Source organism: Alligator sinensis, unplaced genomic scaffold (genome assembly GCF_000455745.1).
Source record: "Alligator sinensis unplaced genomic scaffold, ASM45574v1 scaffold781_1, whole genome shotgun sequence".
NCBI lineage: Eukaryota > Metazoa > Chordata > Crocodylia > Alligatoridae > Alligator > Alligator sinensis.
Window position 1 is genome coordinate 5,201,135 of NW_005841845.1, and position 19,564 is coordinate 5,220,698.

Genomic DNA, 19,564 nt, shown 5'->3' on the forward strand with positions numbered 1-19,564 from the left:
TCAAACACAGCCGCAGCAGGCGAGAGGCAGCGGCTAAATCACTGCCAGGCCGAGCGGATTGAATTCCATCAAACCTGGGCTGTAAATGCACTTTGAATCTCACTGTAGGCTAAGGGGGAAACACTCCTGCGACATGGCTGGGCACTGCTCCGGCCACCTCATCCCCACCCGCCTGTCTGCTGCAGTGAAGGGACATGGGGACCAGCGCCTGATGCCCCGGGGCAGCCAGCCCCCGGGGTGCAGGGGCTTGGGGAGAGCAGCAGCCTGGCACAGGGCTCAGAGCTGCTCTCTGCCCCAAGCGCGGCCAGCCCACAGGCTGCGCCCTGTAGCGCTCATCCCTGTGGGTCCCTGCCTTGCCCTGGAGCTGAGGCCGGCCAGGAGCTGTGCATCCATTACCGCGCTAACGTGACCAGTGCAAGAGCCAGCCTGATGGCTCCAGGGAGTCGGCTGCCGTGGCTAAAGAGCTGTTAAATATCTGCACTGCGTCCTGCTGCTGGCACCCCCGGATGGCACGCCATGTACGAAATGGCCCCCGCAGCCCATGGAGAGGCTTTAGGCCGTGAAAACACTTGGCATGCGGCTCTTGCTGAAGTTAACCAGACAGTACATGGGCTCAGGGGCGGTCCGCAACCCACGTGCCTCTTGCTGTGGACCCCCTCGCGCGCTGCCCTCCTGCAGCTAGGCAGGAGGGGCTCGGCTCTGCCAGCACCGTCCTCAGGCACGCAGGCCTGGGGCGGTTGGTGGAGTGGAGAAGCCGGGACGGGCTACTGCAGCGTGTGCCCCGAGCTGTGCGGCTCTCTCTCAGGGGGCTGCACCGTGCTGCCTGCCTTCCTCATCTCTGCAGAACGTCCCCACGCTCCCGATTCAAACCAGCAAGGCTTCCCCGTCCTGCCCGGCAGCCCCTCTGCCCCCCACACCGAGGGGACAGCTAGCGGAGCCAAGCTCTGGTGCGGGCACGAACCGAACGGGACGAGACCAAGGGCACCTGGCGCAGGTCTTGCCCGGGGTTTTCTGAGCCGAGGCCTCCTGGGCTGGAAGACAGCTGCACCGAGCCCCTGTCCCCTTGCCGCTGACGACGACATGACTTTCTGCTTTCCAGCCCCCACGCTCCGTCCCGCTTGTGTTCGGTGATTCACCCAGATCCGGAGCCAAGCGTGGTGGGCGGCAGGGAAAGAACGACACCACCACCGGCAGCTCAGATGGGCAGCGTCACCGGCCAGCTTGCTCCACCAGCCTGGATGCTCTCCGGAGGGGGAAGTGAGGAGAGTGCCCCGTGGAACGCACTTCGTGCCACCTCCCGAGATGGGGCAGAGGCCCGGTGCTGAGCTGCAGGCTTTGCGCTAGGGAGGCTGCATGGAACAGCAGCAGCCCCCAGACAGCCTTCAGCCACAACCGAGCCGGCTTGAGGCAGGGCTTGGTTTCAACCAAGGGGCATCAGGCCGGAAGGTGCGAGTGCGGGCACCAATGCCGCAGGCGGGTGTGCACCCCCACTGCACGGGGACTACCCCTCACACACGTGCAAGCTCACAGCCTGCCCAGAGGGAACACCTGATGTGCCCGACGACAGCTAACCCACCCGCTCGGTTATCCCGTCCTGCGTCCTCCACCCATGCTGCACCTTCCCGGCTGGCTGGAGCGTGGCCCTCGCCTCCAGCAAGATGGCTCCCTCTTTCCCAGCATGTACAATCTCACCTTGCAGGTAAATGTCCCGGTCACACCCCATAAATCCAGGGAGCTCTGCTGCAGCAAAGGGAGCCCATCGGCACAATACAGGTGGCAGTGCCGATGCACGCAGAGGACGCTTCCCCAGTTTATTCCCTCTCAATGCTTGCAGGGGCTTTATTCATGATTTAAGGCCCATGCAGCTGGAGTGGGTCCTGAAGGGGCCACTTGGCAGCGCAGGCAAACATTTATCCTGGCACGGCAGCTCTAACGGCTGTGCAGGAACGTCCCCCAACAGCGCCATCCCTCAAACCCATCATCCAGCCTGGGAAGAGGAGCGCACAACACGGCGGGGACGGACAAAGCCAGAACCTGATGCTCGTACGCCCCCGGTTTGGCAAGCTCTCCTCCCTGGAACGGGGTGGGGCTGGCACTCCAGGCAGGGGCAGGAGGCATCGGGCAATGCTGCGTGCATGCAGGATGGGGGACATCGGCCATGCTCTGTGCTCGGGAGCGGGCAGGACTGAAATCACCTAACAGGGTTTGGGGGAAAAGGGGTGCAGGGCCTTGAGAGCGGACGGCAGTCTTCAGGCCAGGGCTGGGGGTGCTGGCAATGCCCTTTGTATGGGAACCCTGGCTAGGACAGGAGGGCCCGTGGGTGAGGACCCAGGGGCAGCGTGGGGAAAGTGTGCACGTGGGGCACCCCAGGACGTCCGGGTCAGCCTGGCCATCAGTGACTGCTCCACAGTGCAACGTGTGGTGCCAGCCTGCCCGCTGAGCACGCATAGCTCGTGTATGTCACCATGGGATGGCCGCGGCATGGTAGGGCTAGCAAGCAGGCTCCTTCCCGCTATGCACTGCTTCCACCGTGCCAGGGCAGGTCCTGGGACTGAGAGACCCATCTGGAGAGCTGGCAGGCCCTGCATGGCCTCCCCCGGGGGCATTGGGAGCGCGTCTAGCAGATGAGGCACCACTAGGCCCTCCAGTCTGTCCCCCCATGGGTTCTGCCTGGCACAGTGCCGACACTGGCTAGTCCCCGCCTTTCTGGGCGGCTCGTTCCCGGGCTCACCTCGTACTCCTGCGAGAACTTCAGTCCATCGTTGGCCTTGAGCCGGTCGATGTTGTCGGCCAGGTCGGTCACGGGGATGGGCGGGTGGTCGCGCATGCCTGCCGGGTGGAACAGAGCGGGAGGGGACACGGTTACCGCCCGGCACACGGGGAGAGCCACGCTCAACAGCAGCATGTGCACAGCAAACCAGAGACGCGGGCGCGAAGGACGGTACGTGGACACGCGTGACGATGTGAAGCGCCGGGCGGGATGGATGGGAGGTCGGCGAGCTCACACGGCATGCGGCACGCACTCTGAGCACACGGGGCAGTGGACAGAAAAGAAAGGTGATGTGCAGAAATGTTCATGGCCGGGCGAGCATGCCGGGCATTACAGCAACCGGGCACGTGGGGCAGGGCCTATGCACTCGCGTGGCTGGCACGGGGCCTCGAGGCCCTGAGAGAGGGGGAGCCCCGTCGTGCCGACAGGCCGAGCAAACCTCCGCGCTCTCCCAGGGGCTCCTGCCCAGGCTGGAGTTGAACACACTGGCTTCCAGGGGCTCTCCCCGGCCCGCTGCTACCTCCTAAGGCGGTGCTTCTCAGCCCGGGTGCTACGGCACCCTGCCAGGCTTCGAGATCCCGTCGGGGTGCCGCACCATGTTGCATGGCTAGGTGGGCAAGAGGAACCCAGACATTTCAACAGAAACCCACAGCCGGGGTCTTCCTGAGGCCTTTGCAACAGAAAAAACAGCTTTACTATTTTTCCGTAGGCAAAAAACACATGAAAACTAAGGGCTTGGAGCCTGAGGAGGTTGAGAACCACCGCCCTAAGGATTCCCAGACCCCGAGGAAGCGTCCTTTTTGGGGTAAAGCCCCGGGCCCCTTACTGCAGGAGGCTGCAAGAGCAAACCAAGCACGGTGCCGGGCCCTGCAGAGCTGCGAGCCCGGGGCCCAGCACCTGGGCAGAGGAGGGAGCCTGCGCACATGGCAAGGGCTGGGGCCTCTTGCCCCGCCACCCGCACCTGGGGCGTCACCGCTGAGCTCGCTGCTGCTCAGCCTGGGCAGGCAGGGGTGAGTCGGGGTGCAGCCAGGCATCCCATGGGGAGAAACCCCCACCACTCCCTACAGCACCAGAGCAAGTGGCCTGGAGCCTGCTGGGAGGTTTGTACATGCCTGGCACGTGCCCGGTCCCGGGGAAGAGCAGCCCCCTGCACAAGACCCCGCAGGAGAGACGGTGAGGCGCTCACGGGCAGCAGCGAGAGCAGAGGGAGCCCCGCTGCAGCCTCCGGGGCGCACGGCCCAGGCCCCAGAGGTCCCTTCACCCCGTGGCGGGGACGGGGAACCAGCTGGAGAGTGGCTGCAAAGTGGCTCGTCTGAACCGCAGCCCACGCAGGCTCCCAGCCGCGTGGCTCCCGGCAGCTCGTGGGTTTCCCAGAAACCCCGCGTGGGCAAGCGCGGTTATTAATAGGCCCGTGCTGCTGATTCACACCAGGGAGGCAGGCTGGAGCCGGGCCAGGAGCCGCCATGCGCGGCACAGATGGCGCCGACGGGCGGCCCAGGCGGCAGAGCTGGCCCGGGCGCTCTGTGCGGCGGTGACAAGTCCCTGGGCGATGACGCGGGAGCGTCCCCGTGCGTTACTGCTACTGAAGGCAGGGCAGTGCTCCCAGCGCCGGCACCCAAGGGAGCCGGGGGCTGCGCAGAGCCCGGCGCGCTCACACGTCACACTGCTCCCTCTCTGCTGAGCTCCAGGGCAGGACCGGCTCGCGCGTGGAGGGGCGAGGGGCTCTGCCCCCTCACCCGGGCACCGTTGAGGGTCTCCTCACTCAGCGTCTATGGCAGAGACTGCCGACCACGCTGCAAGAGAGGCACGGACCGGAGCGCGCTCGTCCCTGGGCACACCCCCTGCTCCCAGCTGTGCCAGAGCACCCTCCTGCACTGCCCTGTGCCTGGGCTCTTGACCCGATAGCCAGACAAAGTCCCTTTGCAGCTCGCGGGCTGAAAGGAGAGTGTGTTCAACCCCTGGGCCCCGGTGCGCCCTCCCGCGCGTCTCCTCGGGGGCTGTCCCGCCCCGCACCCGAGATGAGCTTCGCCGCGGCACCAACGCGCCTGGCGTCAGGTCGGGAGTGAGCCGGACGCCCGGCAGGGCCCCCCCGCGCCGACGTGCTGTAGTGCCGTGCAAGCCGCCCCAGAACGAGGGCCGCGCAGGGCCCGTGACCGGCGCGAGAGAGCGGCCCCCGCGCCTGCCGCACGTGAAGGTGACCTTCATGACATCGAGACGGAATGGACTGAGACGAGGGGACGGGGACGGGGACAGAGAGAAAAGCAAAAGGTGTCGAGATAAATACAGGAGGAGCGGAAACTAACTTGAGATATTCGGGCAACTGGGGACACTGGAACCTGCAAAGAAAAAAAAAACGGGGCAAGAACAGAAACCCATTAGCTGTTAGACATCATTGCAGAGGTTCAGAGATGGAGAGACAGAGAGATGAGGACGCAGGGGAAAGAGCGGGGTCTGCCGCGGGGCAGGGAGGGGGTCCAAACCCTTCCGCGCCAGGCTCAGCCTGGCCCAAGTCTGAGACACGGCTGCTCCGGCTGGCGCAGAAACGGAGACGCTGCTACAAGCTGGGGCCAGATGGACCGTCTGCCCACAGCCCTGACCTCCAAAGAGACCCCTGACCCCCGGCTCTGCGGCCCCGGGGGCAGGGAGGGGATGTGCTGGGACAGAAACACCTCTCCCCCGGGCCTAGGGAAGGTGGCACATGCTCGCAGCTGCCCTGGCAGGCCCATGCCTTGCGGCTCCTGCCTGGTCGGGTCCCAGCAGCCGGCAGGGCTCGGTGCCGGGGGCATTGCCCTCCGTAGCCTAACGCCGCCTGAGACACTGCCCTGCCGCTGATTCTCCGCAGCTCGGCAACACGGGACATGGGTACAGAGAGGCTGACTATCCGCGAAACCACCTGCATCTGAAGTAGGAACCATTAAAGTGATGTGGCTTAATATTTAATAATGGCAGTTCAATTAATTATGCATTAAACAAGGTTCTCCCTGCCTCTCTGCTCTCCGGCGGGGGCTATCAGCTCCTGGACCATGCAAACTTGGCTGCCAGCATCTCCGGTGCGTGGTGCCCAGCCATCTCGGCACCGTGCTGGCCTGGCATGGCGGGGCTGCGACCGGAGCTAAGGCACTGGGTACCCCCGGCTCGCTGGGCCTGGGGGCTTCCGCGCCCCTTCATCCATCCATGCGGGCTCACTGGCCAGGGGAACGCTCTTGTCTAGCCCTGGGGCTTCCCATCTGAGCTGCGGAGCCTCGTTAGCAGCACCACGAGTGAGGGAGGAACTGGCCCGGTCATTGCTGACTGCAGCCTGCACTGCTCCCACCTCCGCATGCATTCGGGCACCTGCGTGCTGGGGGCCTGCAGGGAGAGCAGCTGCGGGGCCGGGAGCCAGCCTGGCTGCCCTGGGCTAGACGAGCTACGTGGACCCGGCGGCCGGGGCTGCTGTGCAAATGTGGAGGGGGCAGGGGCAGGGGCAGGGTGGGCACAGGGGTTGGAAAGCAGGAGCCCGGGGCACAGGCAGCCCACGGACACCTGCATTTAGTCATCCCCGCCGCCCCGGAGCTGCCTGGCCTGCTGCTGCTCCTCCTGTTACCTCCGGCCAGCACGGCACCCCGGTGCCGGGCACGGCCCTGGCTGCAGGCTCTCGTCTCCCCCAAGCCAAGGGCTCCCTGAGAGGGAAGAGAGCCGCTTAAGGCTGCTGCAAACTATCTGCCTCGTCGCCTGTCCTGGGGGAGCCACCGCCCGTGACCGACGGCAGAGCGGCTGCTGTGGTCAGACCCCTCGCGGGTCTCCCCCGGCCCTGGCCCGACCCCCCCTAGACCCTGTGCAGCACCCGGGGCCGGTGCCTGGCTCGGCAGAGAGCCGGGAGGCCGGGGAGCGGGGTGACAAGCTGCGGCGGCTGGAGACTTCCCTCCCAGGCACAGCAGGCTCCAGCAGGAACCGCTGCCTTCAAAAGCCTGCGCTGAGACAAAAGCTTCTACCAGGAGCAGCAGGGGAAGAGGAAAGTAGGTTACAGATGAGGGGACGTCACCAGGCAGGAGAGAGCCACGTGTGCCCTCTGCGAGAGCTCGCTGCCCTGCCACCGAGACCGCCGGAGCCCCCCGGGCTGAGGCTATCCAGAAAGGACCCGGGCAAGGCGGTCTCCAAGCGCCCTACCAGCAGCTGTGGCATGCTCAGCGCCAGCAGAGACGCCGCCCCACAAAGCCGCGGCACGAGACTGCTGTGCAATGGACAGAGCCGGGGCCTCGGCTGGCTGAGGCTGCATCTGCACAGGGGAGCGCAGGGACGCGCTACAGCAAGGCGTCGCGGGCAGGACTCAGCAGCTGGTGAAGACCACCGCGTGCATGCACGGCCTCCACCAGCACCTGCCCTGTGCAGCAGCCTGGCTGGAGGGTCCGGGGCCTCATCCAGCTGCCCCTTCCCCTGCACAGCCGGGCCTGAGAGCAGGCAGAAGCATCCTCCCCTGCCCCGAGACTCCTAGCATGGGGCCAGCGTCCAGCTTGTTTGCTCTCCCCGTGCAACCCCCTCCCTGGACGGACCCTCTTCCTGACCTGCGATGTCTGCAGACACGTCAGGTGGGGGACAAGTCTTACCAGCTGGAAGGGGAGAGGCCTGACACGCGCAACGCGCTGGGCGCCCATGCTTTGGGCCTCTCCGGGCACCACGTGCCAGTGGTAACGGAGCTGGGTGAGATGTGTGTTCAGATCAGGCAGCAGGGACCAGGAAGCCTGGAGCCAGCCCCCGGGTTTTGTGCCCGTGGCTGGGACGGTGCAGAACCGGCAGGAGGAGACGAGGTCCGCGTCCCCTCCGCGGTGCACTGGCTCGGAGAGGGCGCAGGAGGCGCCCAGGCAAGGGGCAGGGGCGCTGAAGGCAGCGTCCTACCTGGGGTCTGGTAATTGAGGCGTCTCATCTCCACTGGGTCGGAGGAGTGGGCCAGCAGGGAGTCCTTGAGGCCGATCGAGTGCTCGTCCTTGGAGGAGGGGGAGTGAGCCCTTTTCCTGGGGAAGGAAAACGCAGGGTAAGAGGCAGCCCAGGGGCAGCACGGGGGCTGCAGCCGGCCCAGGCCATGGGGCAGACACAGCAGCGCGGCCGGCACCAGGGCTGCACGTACACATGGATGTCTCCACCTACGGACAGGGCATGCAGGGAGGCTGCGACGTGCCCTGGCTTCCCCTCTGCCCTCACCAGTGGACGTCAGCCCCCAGGAGCCTGGGTGCTCGTGTGGCACTGGGGCGGCAGCCGAGGGCCGTGCTGGAGGCCCCACGCGGACGAGAGTCCGGTGCCCACGTGTGGACTGACGGAGCCGGACTCCCAAATGCCATGCCCAGCTCTGCCACTGCCTCTCTGCGGGGCCCTGGGCAAGACACTTATCCAACCATGCTGCAGGGTCCCCGGTTCTCCCCGCGCCCCCGCCCAGAAACGCCCCGGGGTGCAAGGAGGTGTCAGTTCGCACCCTCGCTGCGAGAGGAAAGCAAGACAGAAGCAAAACCCCGCTGCTCCCTACCCGCTCTCTAGGAACTATTTCCTGTCGTGGAAGGATCTACTCAAATTTTGCCTAAGTATTAAAAAAATATTTAAATGTCGAGCGCTGTAATATAATGGCGTAAAGGCTCTTCAGGGTGTGTTTTATTGAGCCATTAATACACGTCTTGAATGGCTGAAGGCACCCCAGGCGTGTATTAATGGAACAATAAAACACACTGTTGTCTCTTAATGCTATATTTATGCCTACAGCTATGCCACCTCCTCCGGCTCCGGTCCTGGCAGAAGTCACCAGCCGGGAAGGGCAGGCTCTTTGGTAACTGCCTGGGAGGCTGCTACAGGACGCGGGGCCTGGACCGGCAAGTCACGGGGCCTTGCTAAGGACATGTCCCACCTGGCTTACGACAGCCCAGAACCGTCCGGCGTGGCACCGGGGGGGCGCTGCGCTATAGGGAGAGGGGGGCCCAGTCGGTGCTGGGATGCAGGGCACTTGCGGGAGGTGGTCTCCTCTTGCTGCCCGGGCTGACACCGCTGCCCAGCCGTGCCACGGGGAGCAGCAGGGGGAGCTCGTCTGAGTCGGGACGGACCCCGATACGGGGTGCAGTGCTACGGGGTGCAGCCTGGTGGAGAATCTGTCCGGAGCCCGGGTGCTGCCTGCATCAGAGGAGGCCGCCCCTGGCTCTCTGGGCAAAGGCTCACTTGCCTCTGCCTAAATTCACTGCCTGGCAGCGGGATCGGATACGCTTTGCTTTCCCAGACGGGCATCGTTCACGGCGGCCGTGTCCTGCCCGCTGGCAGAGTGCTGGAGGCCTGGGTCATGCGGGGGCTCAGCCAAGCAGAGGCACGACTGCTTTGGTGCAAAGCCGTGCACACGACAGACAAATGCCACGAACCGTTAGCAAGTTACTCAATTTTCTGGAGCGAGGGAAACTTGTACTCGTGCTGGGGGTCCCGGCCCACGTGCAGAGCCCTGGCTGTGGGCAGCTGCTCTGCACAACGGGACTGAAAGATGCTGGAAGTGCCCAGCAGCACGTAATCCCTGCCCTGCCCTGCGTCACCCACACATCTCACAGGCCCTCTGCCGCCCTGAGACCAGAGGAGAAAGCTCAAAGGCTTGGAGCATTAATGGAGAGTGCGGGCCAAGCACTGCCTCTCTGGGCTCCCAGACACGACAGCGAGGTGAGCCGTGCGCAGCTGCACAGGTCCGTGGGCAGCGTGGCCTGGATCCTGCTGCAGACGGGAGCGGAAAGGTGTACTGAATGTGTTTGCTCCCAGGTTGCAACCAGGGCCCCTGCGGGACCCGCGGCCCAGGCTCTCCCCAGGCCTGACTTTTACTGCCAGCGGGATACCGTGTTTTCATTCGCAACACAAATACCCAGGGGAGGGAACCCCTCCAAAGAGGAGCCTTTGGACATGGCCTCGGCACGGGGGTCGCTGGGACACCCTCGGAGAGCGCCGTCCCCACAGGCCAGGACAGCGGGCCCCCAGCGCTGAGCACGGGGCAGCTGGGACGGAGTCCACCTCCCTGCAGCGCTGAGCAGGCCACAGGCGCCGAGATGAAACGGGGCCAGGCCAAGCCCATAACCCAGGGGTCCTTGTGCAGAGGGACTGGGCGAGACGGGTGGGTGCAGGCTCTGCGTCTGTGCGCTTTCCAGCAAACCCAGGGGTGTTGCAGCAAGCAGGGCCCCTCGTGCCCAGCCAGACCCAAGGTTTACCCCGCGGAGCCTGAGGACAGGCGGCACCTTCGCAGACAGCATCATCTGGAGTCAGCACCGTGGCCCCAGGCCTCACCGCAGCCCGAGGAAGCTGGGAGCGAACAGCACCGGCCACGGGAAGCCCCGGTCCATGTCGCACGCTAATGGCTTTGGGTCCTCAGCCACGAGGCCCAGATTCTGGGGGACCGGGAGGCCAGAGATGCTCGTTTGAATCTGGAACGGGTTTGAATCTGGAACGGGCTCCCAAGGCAGGTGGTGCTCTCCCCGACCTCGGGGGTCTTTAAGAGGAGGCTGGACGCACACCTGGCCGGGATCGTCTGACCCCAGCGCTCTCTCCTGCCCAGGCAGGGGGTCGGGCTCGACGATCTGCTGAGGTCCCTTCTGACCCTTGCATCTATGAATGTATGAATCCCCGGGGATGCATGCGTTTCTGGCCAAGTGAGGCGGGGAGGGCTCCCGAGGGGCAGCTGGCTGCCAGAGGGGTAGAGGTGCTGGTGCCGGTGCCAGTGCCTCCGGGCGAGCCGGTTGCGGGTGCCAGTGCCTCCGGGCGAGCTGTGGGGCCTGGGTGTTGCTGACTCCCTCCAGCTGCCGGGGTTTAAGGAGGGGAGCCGGTCTGAGCCCTCAGCCAAGCAGCAGGATAAAATTGATTCCTACCTTTCTTGTTTGCTAGGTCCAGAGCAGAGCAGAAACAGAAGAAAGGAGGTGATCAGTGACATGGAAAAGAACCCCCCGCCCTGTGCACAGCCCTGCCCCCATCTCTGGGCAACAGCCCCCAGGCCAACCGAGCCCCAGGGGAGTGGGGCCGTGCGGCGTGGCGATGCAGCACCCCGCCACGGAGCTCGTGGCCCGTGCCTGGCACTAGTGGGCTGCTCCTTCGCACGCAGCAGGGTGCCCGCAGCACCAAGTTGGTGGCCAGAGCTGCAAGGGGCACGAGGAGGTGGCAAGGAAGGTCTGCGCTGTTATGGCCCTGCACGCCCCTGCCTGGCTCCCGGTGCTAGCTCCCCCCATGCGGGGACAGGCCAGGCTGCCCGGGAAACCTGGGTGCTGGATGCTGCCCTGGGGATTCGGACCCAAGCTGCCAGGCCTGAGCACCGACCGACTCCTAAAGGGGCGCCAGGGCAGACGTGGCTTCTCCTCGGCCCTGTAACAGGGCGGCTCTGCCCTGGGCGAGCTGCGCTAGCTGCCACAGGCCCCCACCCCTCCCCTGCCGTGACAAACCAGCCCTTTCAGCTGCTCTGCTGCCCACCCGCGCTGGGCCTGCCGCGTGGAGAGCCCCGGGGGGGACCTGGCACTGGAGTTGCCCCCTGGTCCCTGGGGGCCTAGAGCCGACCGCGGGGCTGCCCAGGCCTGGGCAGGAACTCACCTTTTGAAGAGCAGGATGGCGATGACAATGATGATGATGAGGATGACGGCCAGGACCGGTCCCATCACCCACAGCATCTCAGGCTCATCCTGGTGCTTTGCCGAGGACACTTCCATCACGATCTCGTCCGAGTAGGGGCTGGCGGCGTACCTTTTCTGTAGGTGGGGGGCAGAGAAAAGCAAACACCCGTCGGGTGAGAGGAAGCCGCCAGGTCCCGGAGCACCCCTTCTGCACCCTGCCCCGCGCCTCGCGAGCAGCGAGCGAACAGCCGGGCACAGGCCCAACCCGCTGCCTCTCCCCAGGAAACGGAGCAGGCCGATTCAGAGCCGCTCGCCCTCCAGCAGAGCCAGCGCCCGCAGCACCCGGACGGAGCCGCCAGCTGGGACAGCCTCGCCGGCACCAGGCCTCTCAGCCCGCTGCAGGGCTGGCGGGGGGTGCTGCATGGCTCACAGTACCCACCACGCCGGTACGAACCCAGCGCTGCAGCCGGGGAGCTCCCCTGCTAGGCGAGCTCATTAAGGAGCGGAAATCATGGAGGATGCCTTCCCTCTCGGGTTGCCCGCCCTGGTGGAAAGTGCCTCGGCAAAGGGCTCTGGAGACCGTGGGTCTCTGCGAGCCGGCCCTGGCGGGAGAATCCAGGGAGCCGCTGGCGCGGGGATGCAAGCAGCACGGCACGATTAGCACAGCTGCAGAAAGAGCTGCTGCACCCAGCTTGTCACACCGCTGTTGCTAAGGCTTATGGCTCCGCGTTCTCCCTTTGCAGCTCAGCCTCGCTGGGTCAGAAGGGTTAAATACTGCGAAAAGAAATCCTTTCCACCTATTAGGGAGCGCAAAGCGGTAGAGCTCAGTGCTGTTGGCTCCTGGAGCGGCACCTGCTGCCCTGTGCTATGGAGCTGGCGATGCTCTGTTCTTGCAGCAGAGAAAGTTTCCGGTCGCTGCAGAGGGGCCGGCGGATCTGCTAGGAGCCTGCCTTCAGGTCCCGGCTTAAGCACGCGCTCCACGTCGCCGTGCAGGCAAGGGGAGGACTGCAACAGCGAGCGCATGCAAGTCGCACCAGCGCACGGCTTGATCCCCTCTCCTGGGTGCCCTTGATCCCCCCCGCGTGGCTTCAGACATGTGGCGAGCACACAGAGGGCTCTCATCCGTGACATCTGCCCAGCTGTGGGCAAGGGTGACGCGCGCTGCTGGCTGCATCCGACGGCGTGACGGCCTGCGAGGCCCCTGTGGATGGTGTCTGGCTTCTTTGGGAGTGCTGCTATGGGCCTGTGTTGGGGTGGGTGTGAACCTGGACAGGCCGTGGGGTCCTGCAGGTCCCTTTTCCTCTCCTCCTGTTGGCATGAGGGCACCTGGGGAGCTGACGAGACCGCAGGGCCTCTGGAGCCAGCAATGCAGAGGGGACACGGATGACCTGTGCTCTCCCGGGCCCTGGCGTGGGCTGGGCTGGGCTGGGGGGAAGGCGGCTGCGGGGCAGGCTCCCTGCTGCTCTTCACACCCGGCAGCTGGGATGTTGCTCATTTACGGGGAGACGCCTGGGTCACGGTCCCGCCCGGCTGCGAGGCCCCCCGGCACCAGATGCTGTGCCGCCAGCGAGTGGTTTTGCAGGAGCGTGGGGGGCCGGGCAGCCCTGCCACGGGACACACGGCCTCGTGCTTCAGCCGAAAACAGGCCCCATGCGCGGGGTGACGCAGCCAGGGGCCCGAGAGCAGTAACTGCTGGCTGGTTGCCCCTCGGGAGGCCTGCGACCCGGCACAGCGAGGGGTCCAGCCCGTCCCCGGGGGGGTGGCCGTGGGCAGTGTCCCCAGGGCACGCAGGCAGGGCCCGGCCGAGCGGGGGGATCGTGGCTCTGCTGGGCCTGGTGGGAATTCACCGCCCTCCCCGGTTGCTGCGGCCTGCACCTTGCTGGACCGCCGGGGCTGGATGAGTAATGAAGAGTTTGACCAGGGCTAATGAGCCATGACAAGGAAATGAGGCCGAGGAAGGGAGCCCCAGCCTGGGAGCCGGGCAGAGGGGCCGGAGCAGCTCTATTATTTCCTGTTATTTACACAATACGCCTCTCCCGCCCTCCCCTGCGCCGCGCCGCGGGGTCTCGCTGCCTGCTCCCTGCAGCAGCCAGCCCTTCCCCACGCACCCGTCTGCTGGCCCCAGATGCAACCCTCCGGGCGCGTGGCCTTGTCTGCTGGTGCAGAGAGGTGCTGGGCGCGGGGGTCCCACGAAGGGGACACGGTGCGGGGGCTACTGCTGTGGGCACAGGCTGCACAGAGGTCCTTGCATGCCTCGTTCAAGCAGGGCTCTTTCAGCGCCTGCACGAGCTCCCCTCTGACACCTGACCTGCCCAGAGCCCCGGGGACGGGGCAGCCCGTGGGACTCGTCTCTGTCACCGTGGTGCAGCACGCAAGCGTGCAAGCCTGCTGCGCAGGGCCCGGGGAGACGTCGGCACTGCTGCGCTCCCATGTGCCCTTCATGCAGCAGGTGGGGCTGGCACGATACCGCCAGTGGGATGGCTGGGCGCATATGCTGCCCACGCGAGTGGCCACGCTATGGCCTGCTGCTCCGTGGCCTGCCCCCTGCTTCCTCGCGTGCCGGACAACAGTGTTAACCACGGCAATGTTAAACCAGCACCGCCTGGGCAGCTCCCAGGCTCCTTTAGACCCCTCTCTGCTTTGGCTGCGCTCAGGCCGTGAGCCTAGTGGTTTTCTTTGCGTGCGGAGGTGCAAGGTGCCAGCTCGCAGCTGGACCCGCGGCCCGGTGCGCCAGGTCGGTGCTGGGGCAGCTCGCGAGCCCATGCAGGCTGCTCCCAGGCCCTGACTGTGCTGAGCACGCAGGATGGGCTCGGCGCGGGCAAGGCTCACGTCTCCTGGCAGACGCACGTTTGAGGAATTTGCATCCATCAGCGCCACGTCTCGGCGCTGCTGGTGGGAATCGCCCAGCAAGCGGCCGCAAAGCTTGGCTCTGCCTAATGCCACCCCCTGCGCTCATCCGTTATGGCAGATACACATGCCGTTCCCCTCCGAAAACACCATCCATCAAGTCGGTTCCAATGCCTGCCTCGTCTGGCTGACACCAGCCCCTCAGCTTCGCGGCTCTCTCTGCAGCGAGCGCCACTTACCAGGCTCCCAGCCCCGCTCCCTGCCACCTGAGCCAAGCCCTGATCCCCAGCACGGCACGTGGCACGCGGCCCTTACCGTATCTCCGTCCTCCAGCGAGGCCAGCACGAAGCAGCGGTAGCTGAGGTCTTCCGAGAGGGGCTTGTTGTAGAAGCCTTTGTAGTTCTTCTCGTCCCCCAAAGTGAAGGTCTCTGGCAGGAGGTCCATTTGAGCAGCGATATATGGCTTCAAGCGCTCGGCCTGGCGGCGCTGGCGCCTGCCCTGGCTCCCCCGGTTGATGGCCTCGAGTAACTGGGGAGAAAGAGGCTGGGTCACCGCATCGTCCCATGCTGCCTTCGCAGCGCGTGCCGTGCACTGCCCGGCGGCACAGAGCCTGGACCCGGGACCGAGTGGCGGGGGCCGGCACGTGAGCCGCGGCACGTCGCTGCCTGCTCGCGTGCCGCAGCGAGGCTACGGCCCCCCCCTGCTCCCTTGGACCCTGCACTTGAGGCAGAACGCTGTGTGTATGACATCATGCTCATTTCCATGGCAACGGGCTGATGGCAAAGGCAGGCACTGATCTATGACTTCACCACACGACCGCGCTGAGCTGAAGGCAGGGGAGGAATAAGTGCCTGGCTTGATTTGGAAGCAATGGGCTTAAGGGAGGTATCTTTCCTTGCGGCTTTGGCTGCCTGGGCCCTACCAGCAGCCCCGGGGCTGGCGCTGGCGGGACAGGCCTGGGCGGTGGGGTGCAGGCACTGCCCAGGGGTTAATGCACCCCGCCGCCTGCACGGGGAACCAGGCCACGTCCCGCCGTCTGCATTGGTATGGGCAGCAGCTCGCGCGCTCCACAGATGCTGGGCATGAATTACAGCAAGAGCTGAGATAGGGGGGAAAAGTGACATTTGCTGTGTCTCTCCCTTCTGTTGGTGCTCCGATATTTCACCTGCTGCTGGGTTGCAGGCAGAGCTTTGTGTAAATCACACAGAGCGATAACAGATTTCATGGGATGTTCAGAGCAAAAATGGCAAATTTCATAGTCGGCCACAAATTCATGAAAAAGGATATAAACACACAGAAATTCAATTACGCTGCTAAGAAAGACTCTCAGATGTTTAAAGATGTTTTTCTAATGAATAAAAATGAATGTCAGGCTCGGAACAGAAATTCTAATTTAAAACGAAGAAGGAGGCATGAAATACATTTCACACAAAGATGTATCGGCGCGGCATTGTCAGAGCAGACGGGCAACTTCAGAGCCACCACGGGGCTGGGAGCCGCGATACCCGCACGCAGCTGCCCTGCTGAGAGCCCTTGCGAGCCAGCCCCATCCGAGCTGGAGACGTCCTTTAAAACCCACGGCGCTCCTCCTCCTCTCCCGGCCGGATCAAGGCACCTGCCCGGAGTGACTTGGGAAGGCACCGTTTGCTGCAGGAGCTGCGACACTGGCCAAGGAAGGAGACGGAGAAGCCTGGTCCTTGCAGGCACGCCATGCTCTGGGAACGTGAGAGGTGCTGGGAGAGCGGTGACGGGCTGCGATGCTCGCCCTTGTTGCAAGGGGGGGAAGGCAGGGTGCATGGGGAAGACCAGGCAGCACGTCCCAGCCACGCCTGGGGGGACCGCCGGGTGAGCCCCCGTGCTGCAGTCCCAGCGAGCCCAGGCTGCCTTCTCCCTGCAGGGCTCAGCTCTGGGGCAAGGCTGCGCTGCCACCAGCCCCTCGCTGCGCCTAGCTCTCGTCGGAGGAAACGCGCATCAATTAATGGATGATAAAACACCCCTGAAAATCCCGGCAGCAAAAGGCTGCTGGTTGCATCAGCAGAGGGGCACATCAGCGCACGAGACTGCACCCCGTCCTCCCTCCCCGTCAGCTGGAGGCCTGCGGGTGCACCCGTCACCTGTGCGTCCGACCTATGCAAGGGGCAGCACCGGTCCCCGAGGTGGGCGAATGCCCGCTCGTGCACCTGCGTTATGGGGAGCGGGATGGCGAGGTCGCTGGTGCCGCCCTGCAGGCCCCCTGCTTCGTTCAAGGCGCAGGGGAGCGTGTGCAGTTGCAGGTTGTTTTCTCCCTGGCCAGGGTACGGCTCCAGCCTGGATTTACACCAGCGCTATTTTAGTTCAGCCTCACTGATGTCCTCAGGGACTTTTCTGGGCCGCGTACAACTAGAGCCTTCGAGTGGCTCCCAGACGCCCAGCCAGGTGAGCCGGCCCGCGCTGCCCCGGGCTAGACAGACGCCCAAGGCACAGGGACATTCACGTGAAAAATGGCCGCTAATTTTGGGAGTCGCGGGCCCGGTTTTTCAGAGAGCTGCATTGTTATAGCGCCTGATGTTTCAGAGCCAAGCGAGCACCAGCTTCAGGGGCAGGCGGGAGGGCTCAGCTTTTCTGCACACTACAACGCCCAGGAGAAAGGCCTGTGGTTTGCGGGCTCGCGTGAACCGCTTGGTGCGAGCGACTGGCCCAGCACCGCGTTGGCCGCGATGGAGGGAGAATCCAGAACGACTCCGGGTGTCCGCAGGAGCACACACCTGCCTCAACTACAAGCCCGTGCTTTTTCTTCCTGCAGCCCCCTGCTCCCTCCCATTTGCAGGAAGCCCACGACAGCCATCTCCGTAGGCCCGCCACCGTGTCCCCGATGCAGATTGAGCAGGGCTGGGAATAATAAAACCCTGAGTACCGGTGTGGCCTTGACGCCTGTACCATAAAGGTACACACAGGGAGGGACTAACCACGGCACTGGCACTTCCTGCGTGTTGCGAGCCTGTGCCTGCGCCCTTGAAAGCCTTTGCACAGCCCGCTTTGCGAGGGATTGACGCCGCGTGTGCTTTTTAAAAAACAAACAAGCGGGAGAAGAACAGAAGCGCCAGCCTGCGGCACCAGTAGCTGGGCACAGTAGTAGGTTGTCATCTGCTCTGCTGGGCAGCCACTAACAGGAGCCCGAGGCACCGACCGCCGGGGCTTCGCGGTGCCGATCTGCAGCAGGGACGTGACGAGACGCCGGACGCCTGGGCTCTGCTCCAGGCTCCGGAGGGGAGGAGCTCACCCGTCTCCCCCATCCCATGCCTGCACGTCGTTCCTTCACCCCAACCTGCCCGCACCACCCCGCACCTCTGCATGCAGCCTCCTCCCGGGCGCAGGCACCAGGGCCGCCTCGGCTCAGTCCCCAGGGACCAGGAGGAACGGCTGCGGGGCAAGCCCGTGCAGCCCGGTGTGCAGCTGCTCCAGGACCCGCGTCCAGCGCAGACGGGAGACGGGAGCGGCAGGAGCAGGCCGCTCTCCGGGGCTCGGCACTGCCCCGTTCTAACCAGGCACGAGAGCTGAGACCTCCAGGGGCGCAGCGCGGGGCGGAGGCTCAACCTGCCCGGCATCGCGGCCCAACTCCAAGCCCTGCATCGGTCCCTGGAGCTGCCGGAGCCTCTCAATGAAGGGAGGGTAAGGATGTAATTTTATGGCCATGTGTTTTCCTCTCCTCTTTGCTCTTGGTTTTAGCAGAAATCCTGCAGCCTGAAGCCGACCGCCGGCAGGGGAAGGTCAGCCTGAACCGCCAGAGCCGCTGAAGGCAGGGCCCTGCAGCGGACAGGCCCGATCCTCATAAGGGAAGGCAGGGCTGCCGGTGCGGCACCAGGAGTGAGGAGAAGTGAGGAAAGGACACGGAGGCATGTGCTTGTCTTTCATCTCACAGGAGAGCTGCAGTGATTATGACTGGAGACCGCACGGAGAAGAGGAAGGGCCCGTGCGGGGAGGAAGCAGGCAGGGCAGGAGGCGTCCTGGGAATGACTACAGCATGATGCCAGGGGCAAGGGTTTAGCTCTGGGCATCCCGCTGGTCAACAAAGGGGACGCGACACTGCTCCACCTCCGCGTGGGCAGTCGGGTGTCTCGGGTCACCAGCGTCCGCAGCACTCGCAGACCGGGGAGACGAGGGACGGTATCACCGGTCAAGTGCTTGGGAGGGTTGTTAGCGGGCAGGCCGGGGAAGTGCCGTGTGGACGGAGGGGAAAAGGCGAGGCCTTCTACCACCTAGAATCCTTCCCCCTCAGCCACCGCTGGCCAGATGTGCCCAGGCTGCACCTCCCAGGCTGCCTCCATCCTCGGGCCAGTCCCGCGCCCAGGGCCCCGGGCGGTTCCCAGACTCCTACCTGGTCCAGCTCCATCTCATCGGGGCTCCGCCAGCGGGTGGTGAGGCTGCTGGTGGCTTGGTCTGTTGGCACCACGACAATGTAGTACCACCTGGGGAGGAGAGAGAGGTCAGGGCACGCAGCTGACACCCAGACAGCCTTCTCCAGCGGGTCAGTGCAAAGGGACCAGCCCCGCAAACCTCCCCGCGGCCCCAGCCCCTTCTGCAAGGAGCAGAAGAGCCTCACCGAGACAGAGGCCAGTTTGCCAGCCGCGGGGAGGAAGGGAACAGTCCCTGCTCGTGTTCGTTAGGTTAATGAAGATATACAGACCACACTCAGGAGGGCAGTGGCAGGAACTGCGGGAAGGACATTCCTACCATCGTGCCGTAGCAGGGACCCTTGGGGATCGTGCTTCGGCAGGAGGAGAGCGCGGTAACAGATGAGGCTTCCAGAAACCGGCTTCTTTAATCTCCTCAAGGCCTCCAGACATTATTTATTTAAAGGATATTGTGCAGTGCCAGAGAAAGTGCTGCCTGATTCTCAATTGGGTTTACTGGGATGGTTTCAATTCCAGCTCAGGAGAGGGAACAGCTCCTGCCCTCTCTCACGAGCCTCCCAGCTCACACGACACAAGCTGCACAGGCAGCCCCGCAATTTATCCTGCCTTAAACCAGGGAGTCATCAAATTAGCAGGGTCGTGCAGAGGGCTGGCTCGCACCAGTCCGCCCATGGGCAGCACCTACCTGACGGGCTCCGAGGTCTGGACTTTGGGAAGGGTGAGGGTGAACTTTCCATCCTGTATGTACTTGTTGGTGGCGACGGGTTTGCTCTGCAGGACGTCGGGCGCCGTGCGGATGGAGACGAGGTGCTGGAGCCCGCCCGCGCTGCTGCCGCGGTTCATCAGCACGAAGGAGTACTCCGTGTCCGGCTGGAGGTCGCTGATGAGCTTCTTCATGGAGTGGCCGTCCACCTCCACGCTCTGGCTGTTGTACAGGATCTGGAACGGGAGAAGACGCACGGTGGGGCGGGCCAGCTGCTGGCGCG

The 19,564-nt window shown here is 64.7% G+C and overlaps 1 protein-coding gene across 1 annotated transcript in view; it reads right to left on the reverse strand.

The window, feature by feature from the left end:
* PTPRF (protein tyrosine phosphatase, receptor type F) overlaps positions 1-19,564 on the reverse strand; it is a 301,064-nt gene that overhangs the window by 17,818 nt on the left and 263,682 nt on the right. The window contains 8 exon segments of the mRNA XM_025206900.1: positions 2,732-2,829; positions 5,074-5,106; positions 7,643-7,758; positions 10,612-10,623; positions 11,321-11,475; positions 14,503-14,715; positions 18,542-18,632; positions 19,264-19,517. Of these exon segments, the coding sequence (XP_025062685.1) occupies positions 2,732-2,829; positions 5,074-5,106; positions 7,643-7,758; positions 10,612-10,623; positions 11,321-11,475; positions 14,503-14,715; positions 18,542-18,632; positions 19,264-19,517 (972 nt within the window).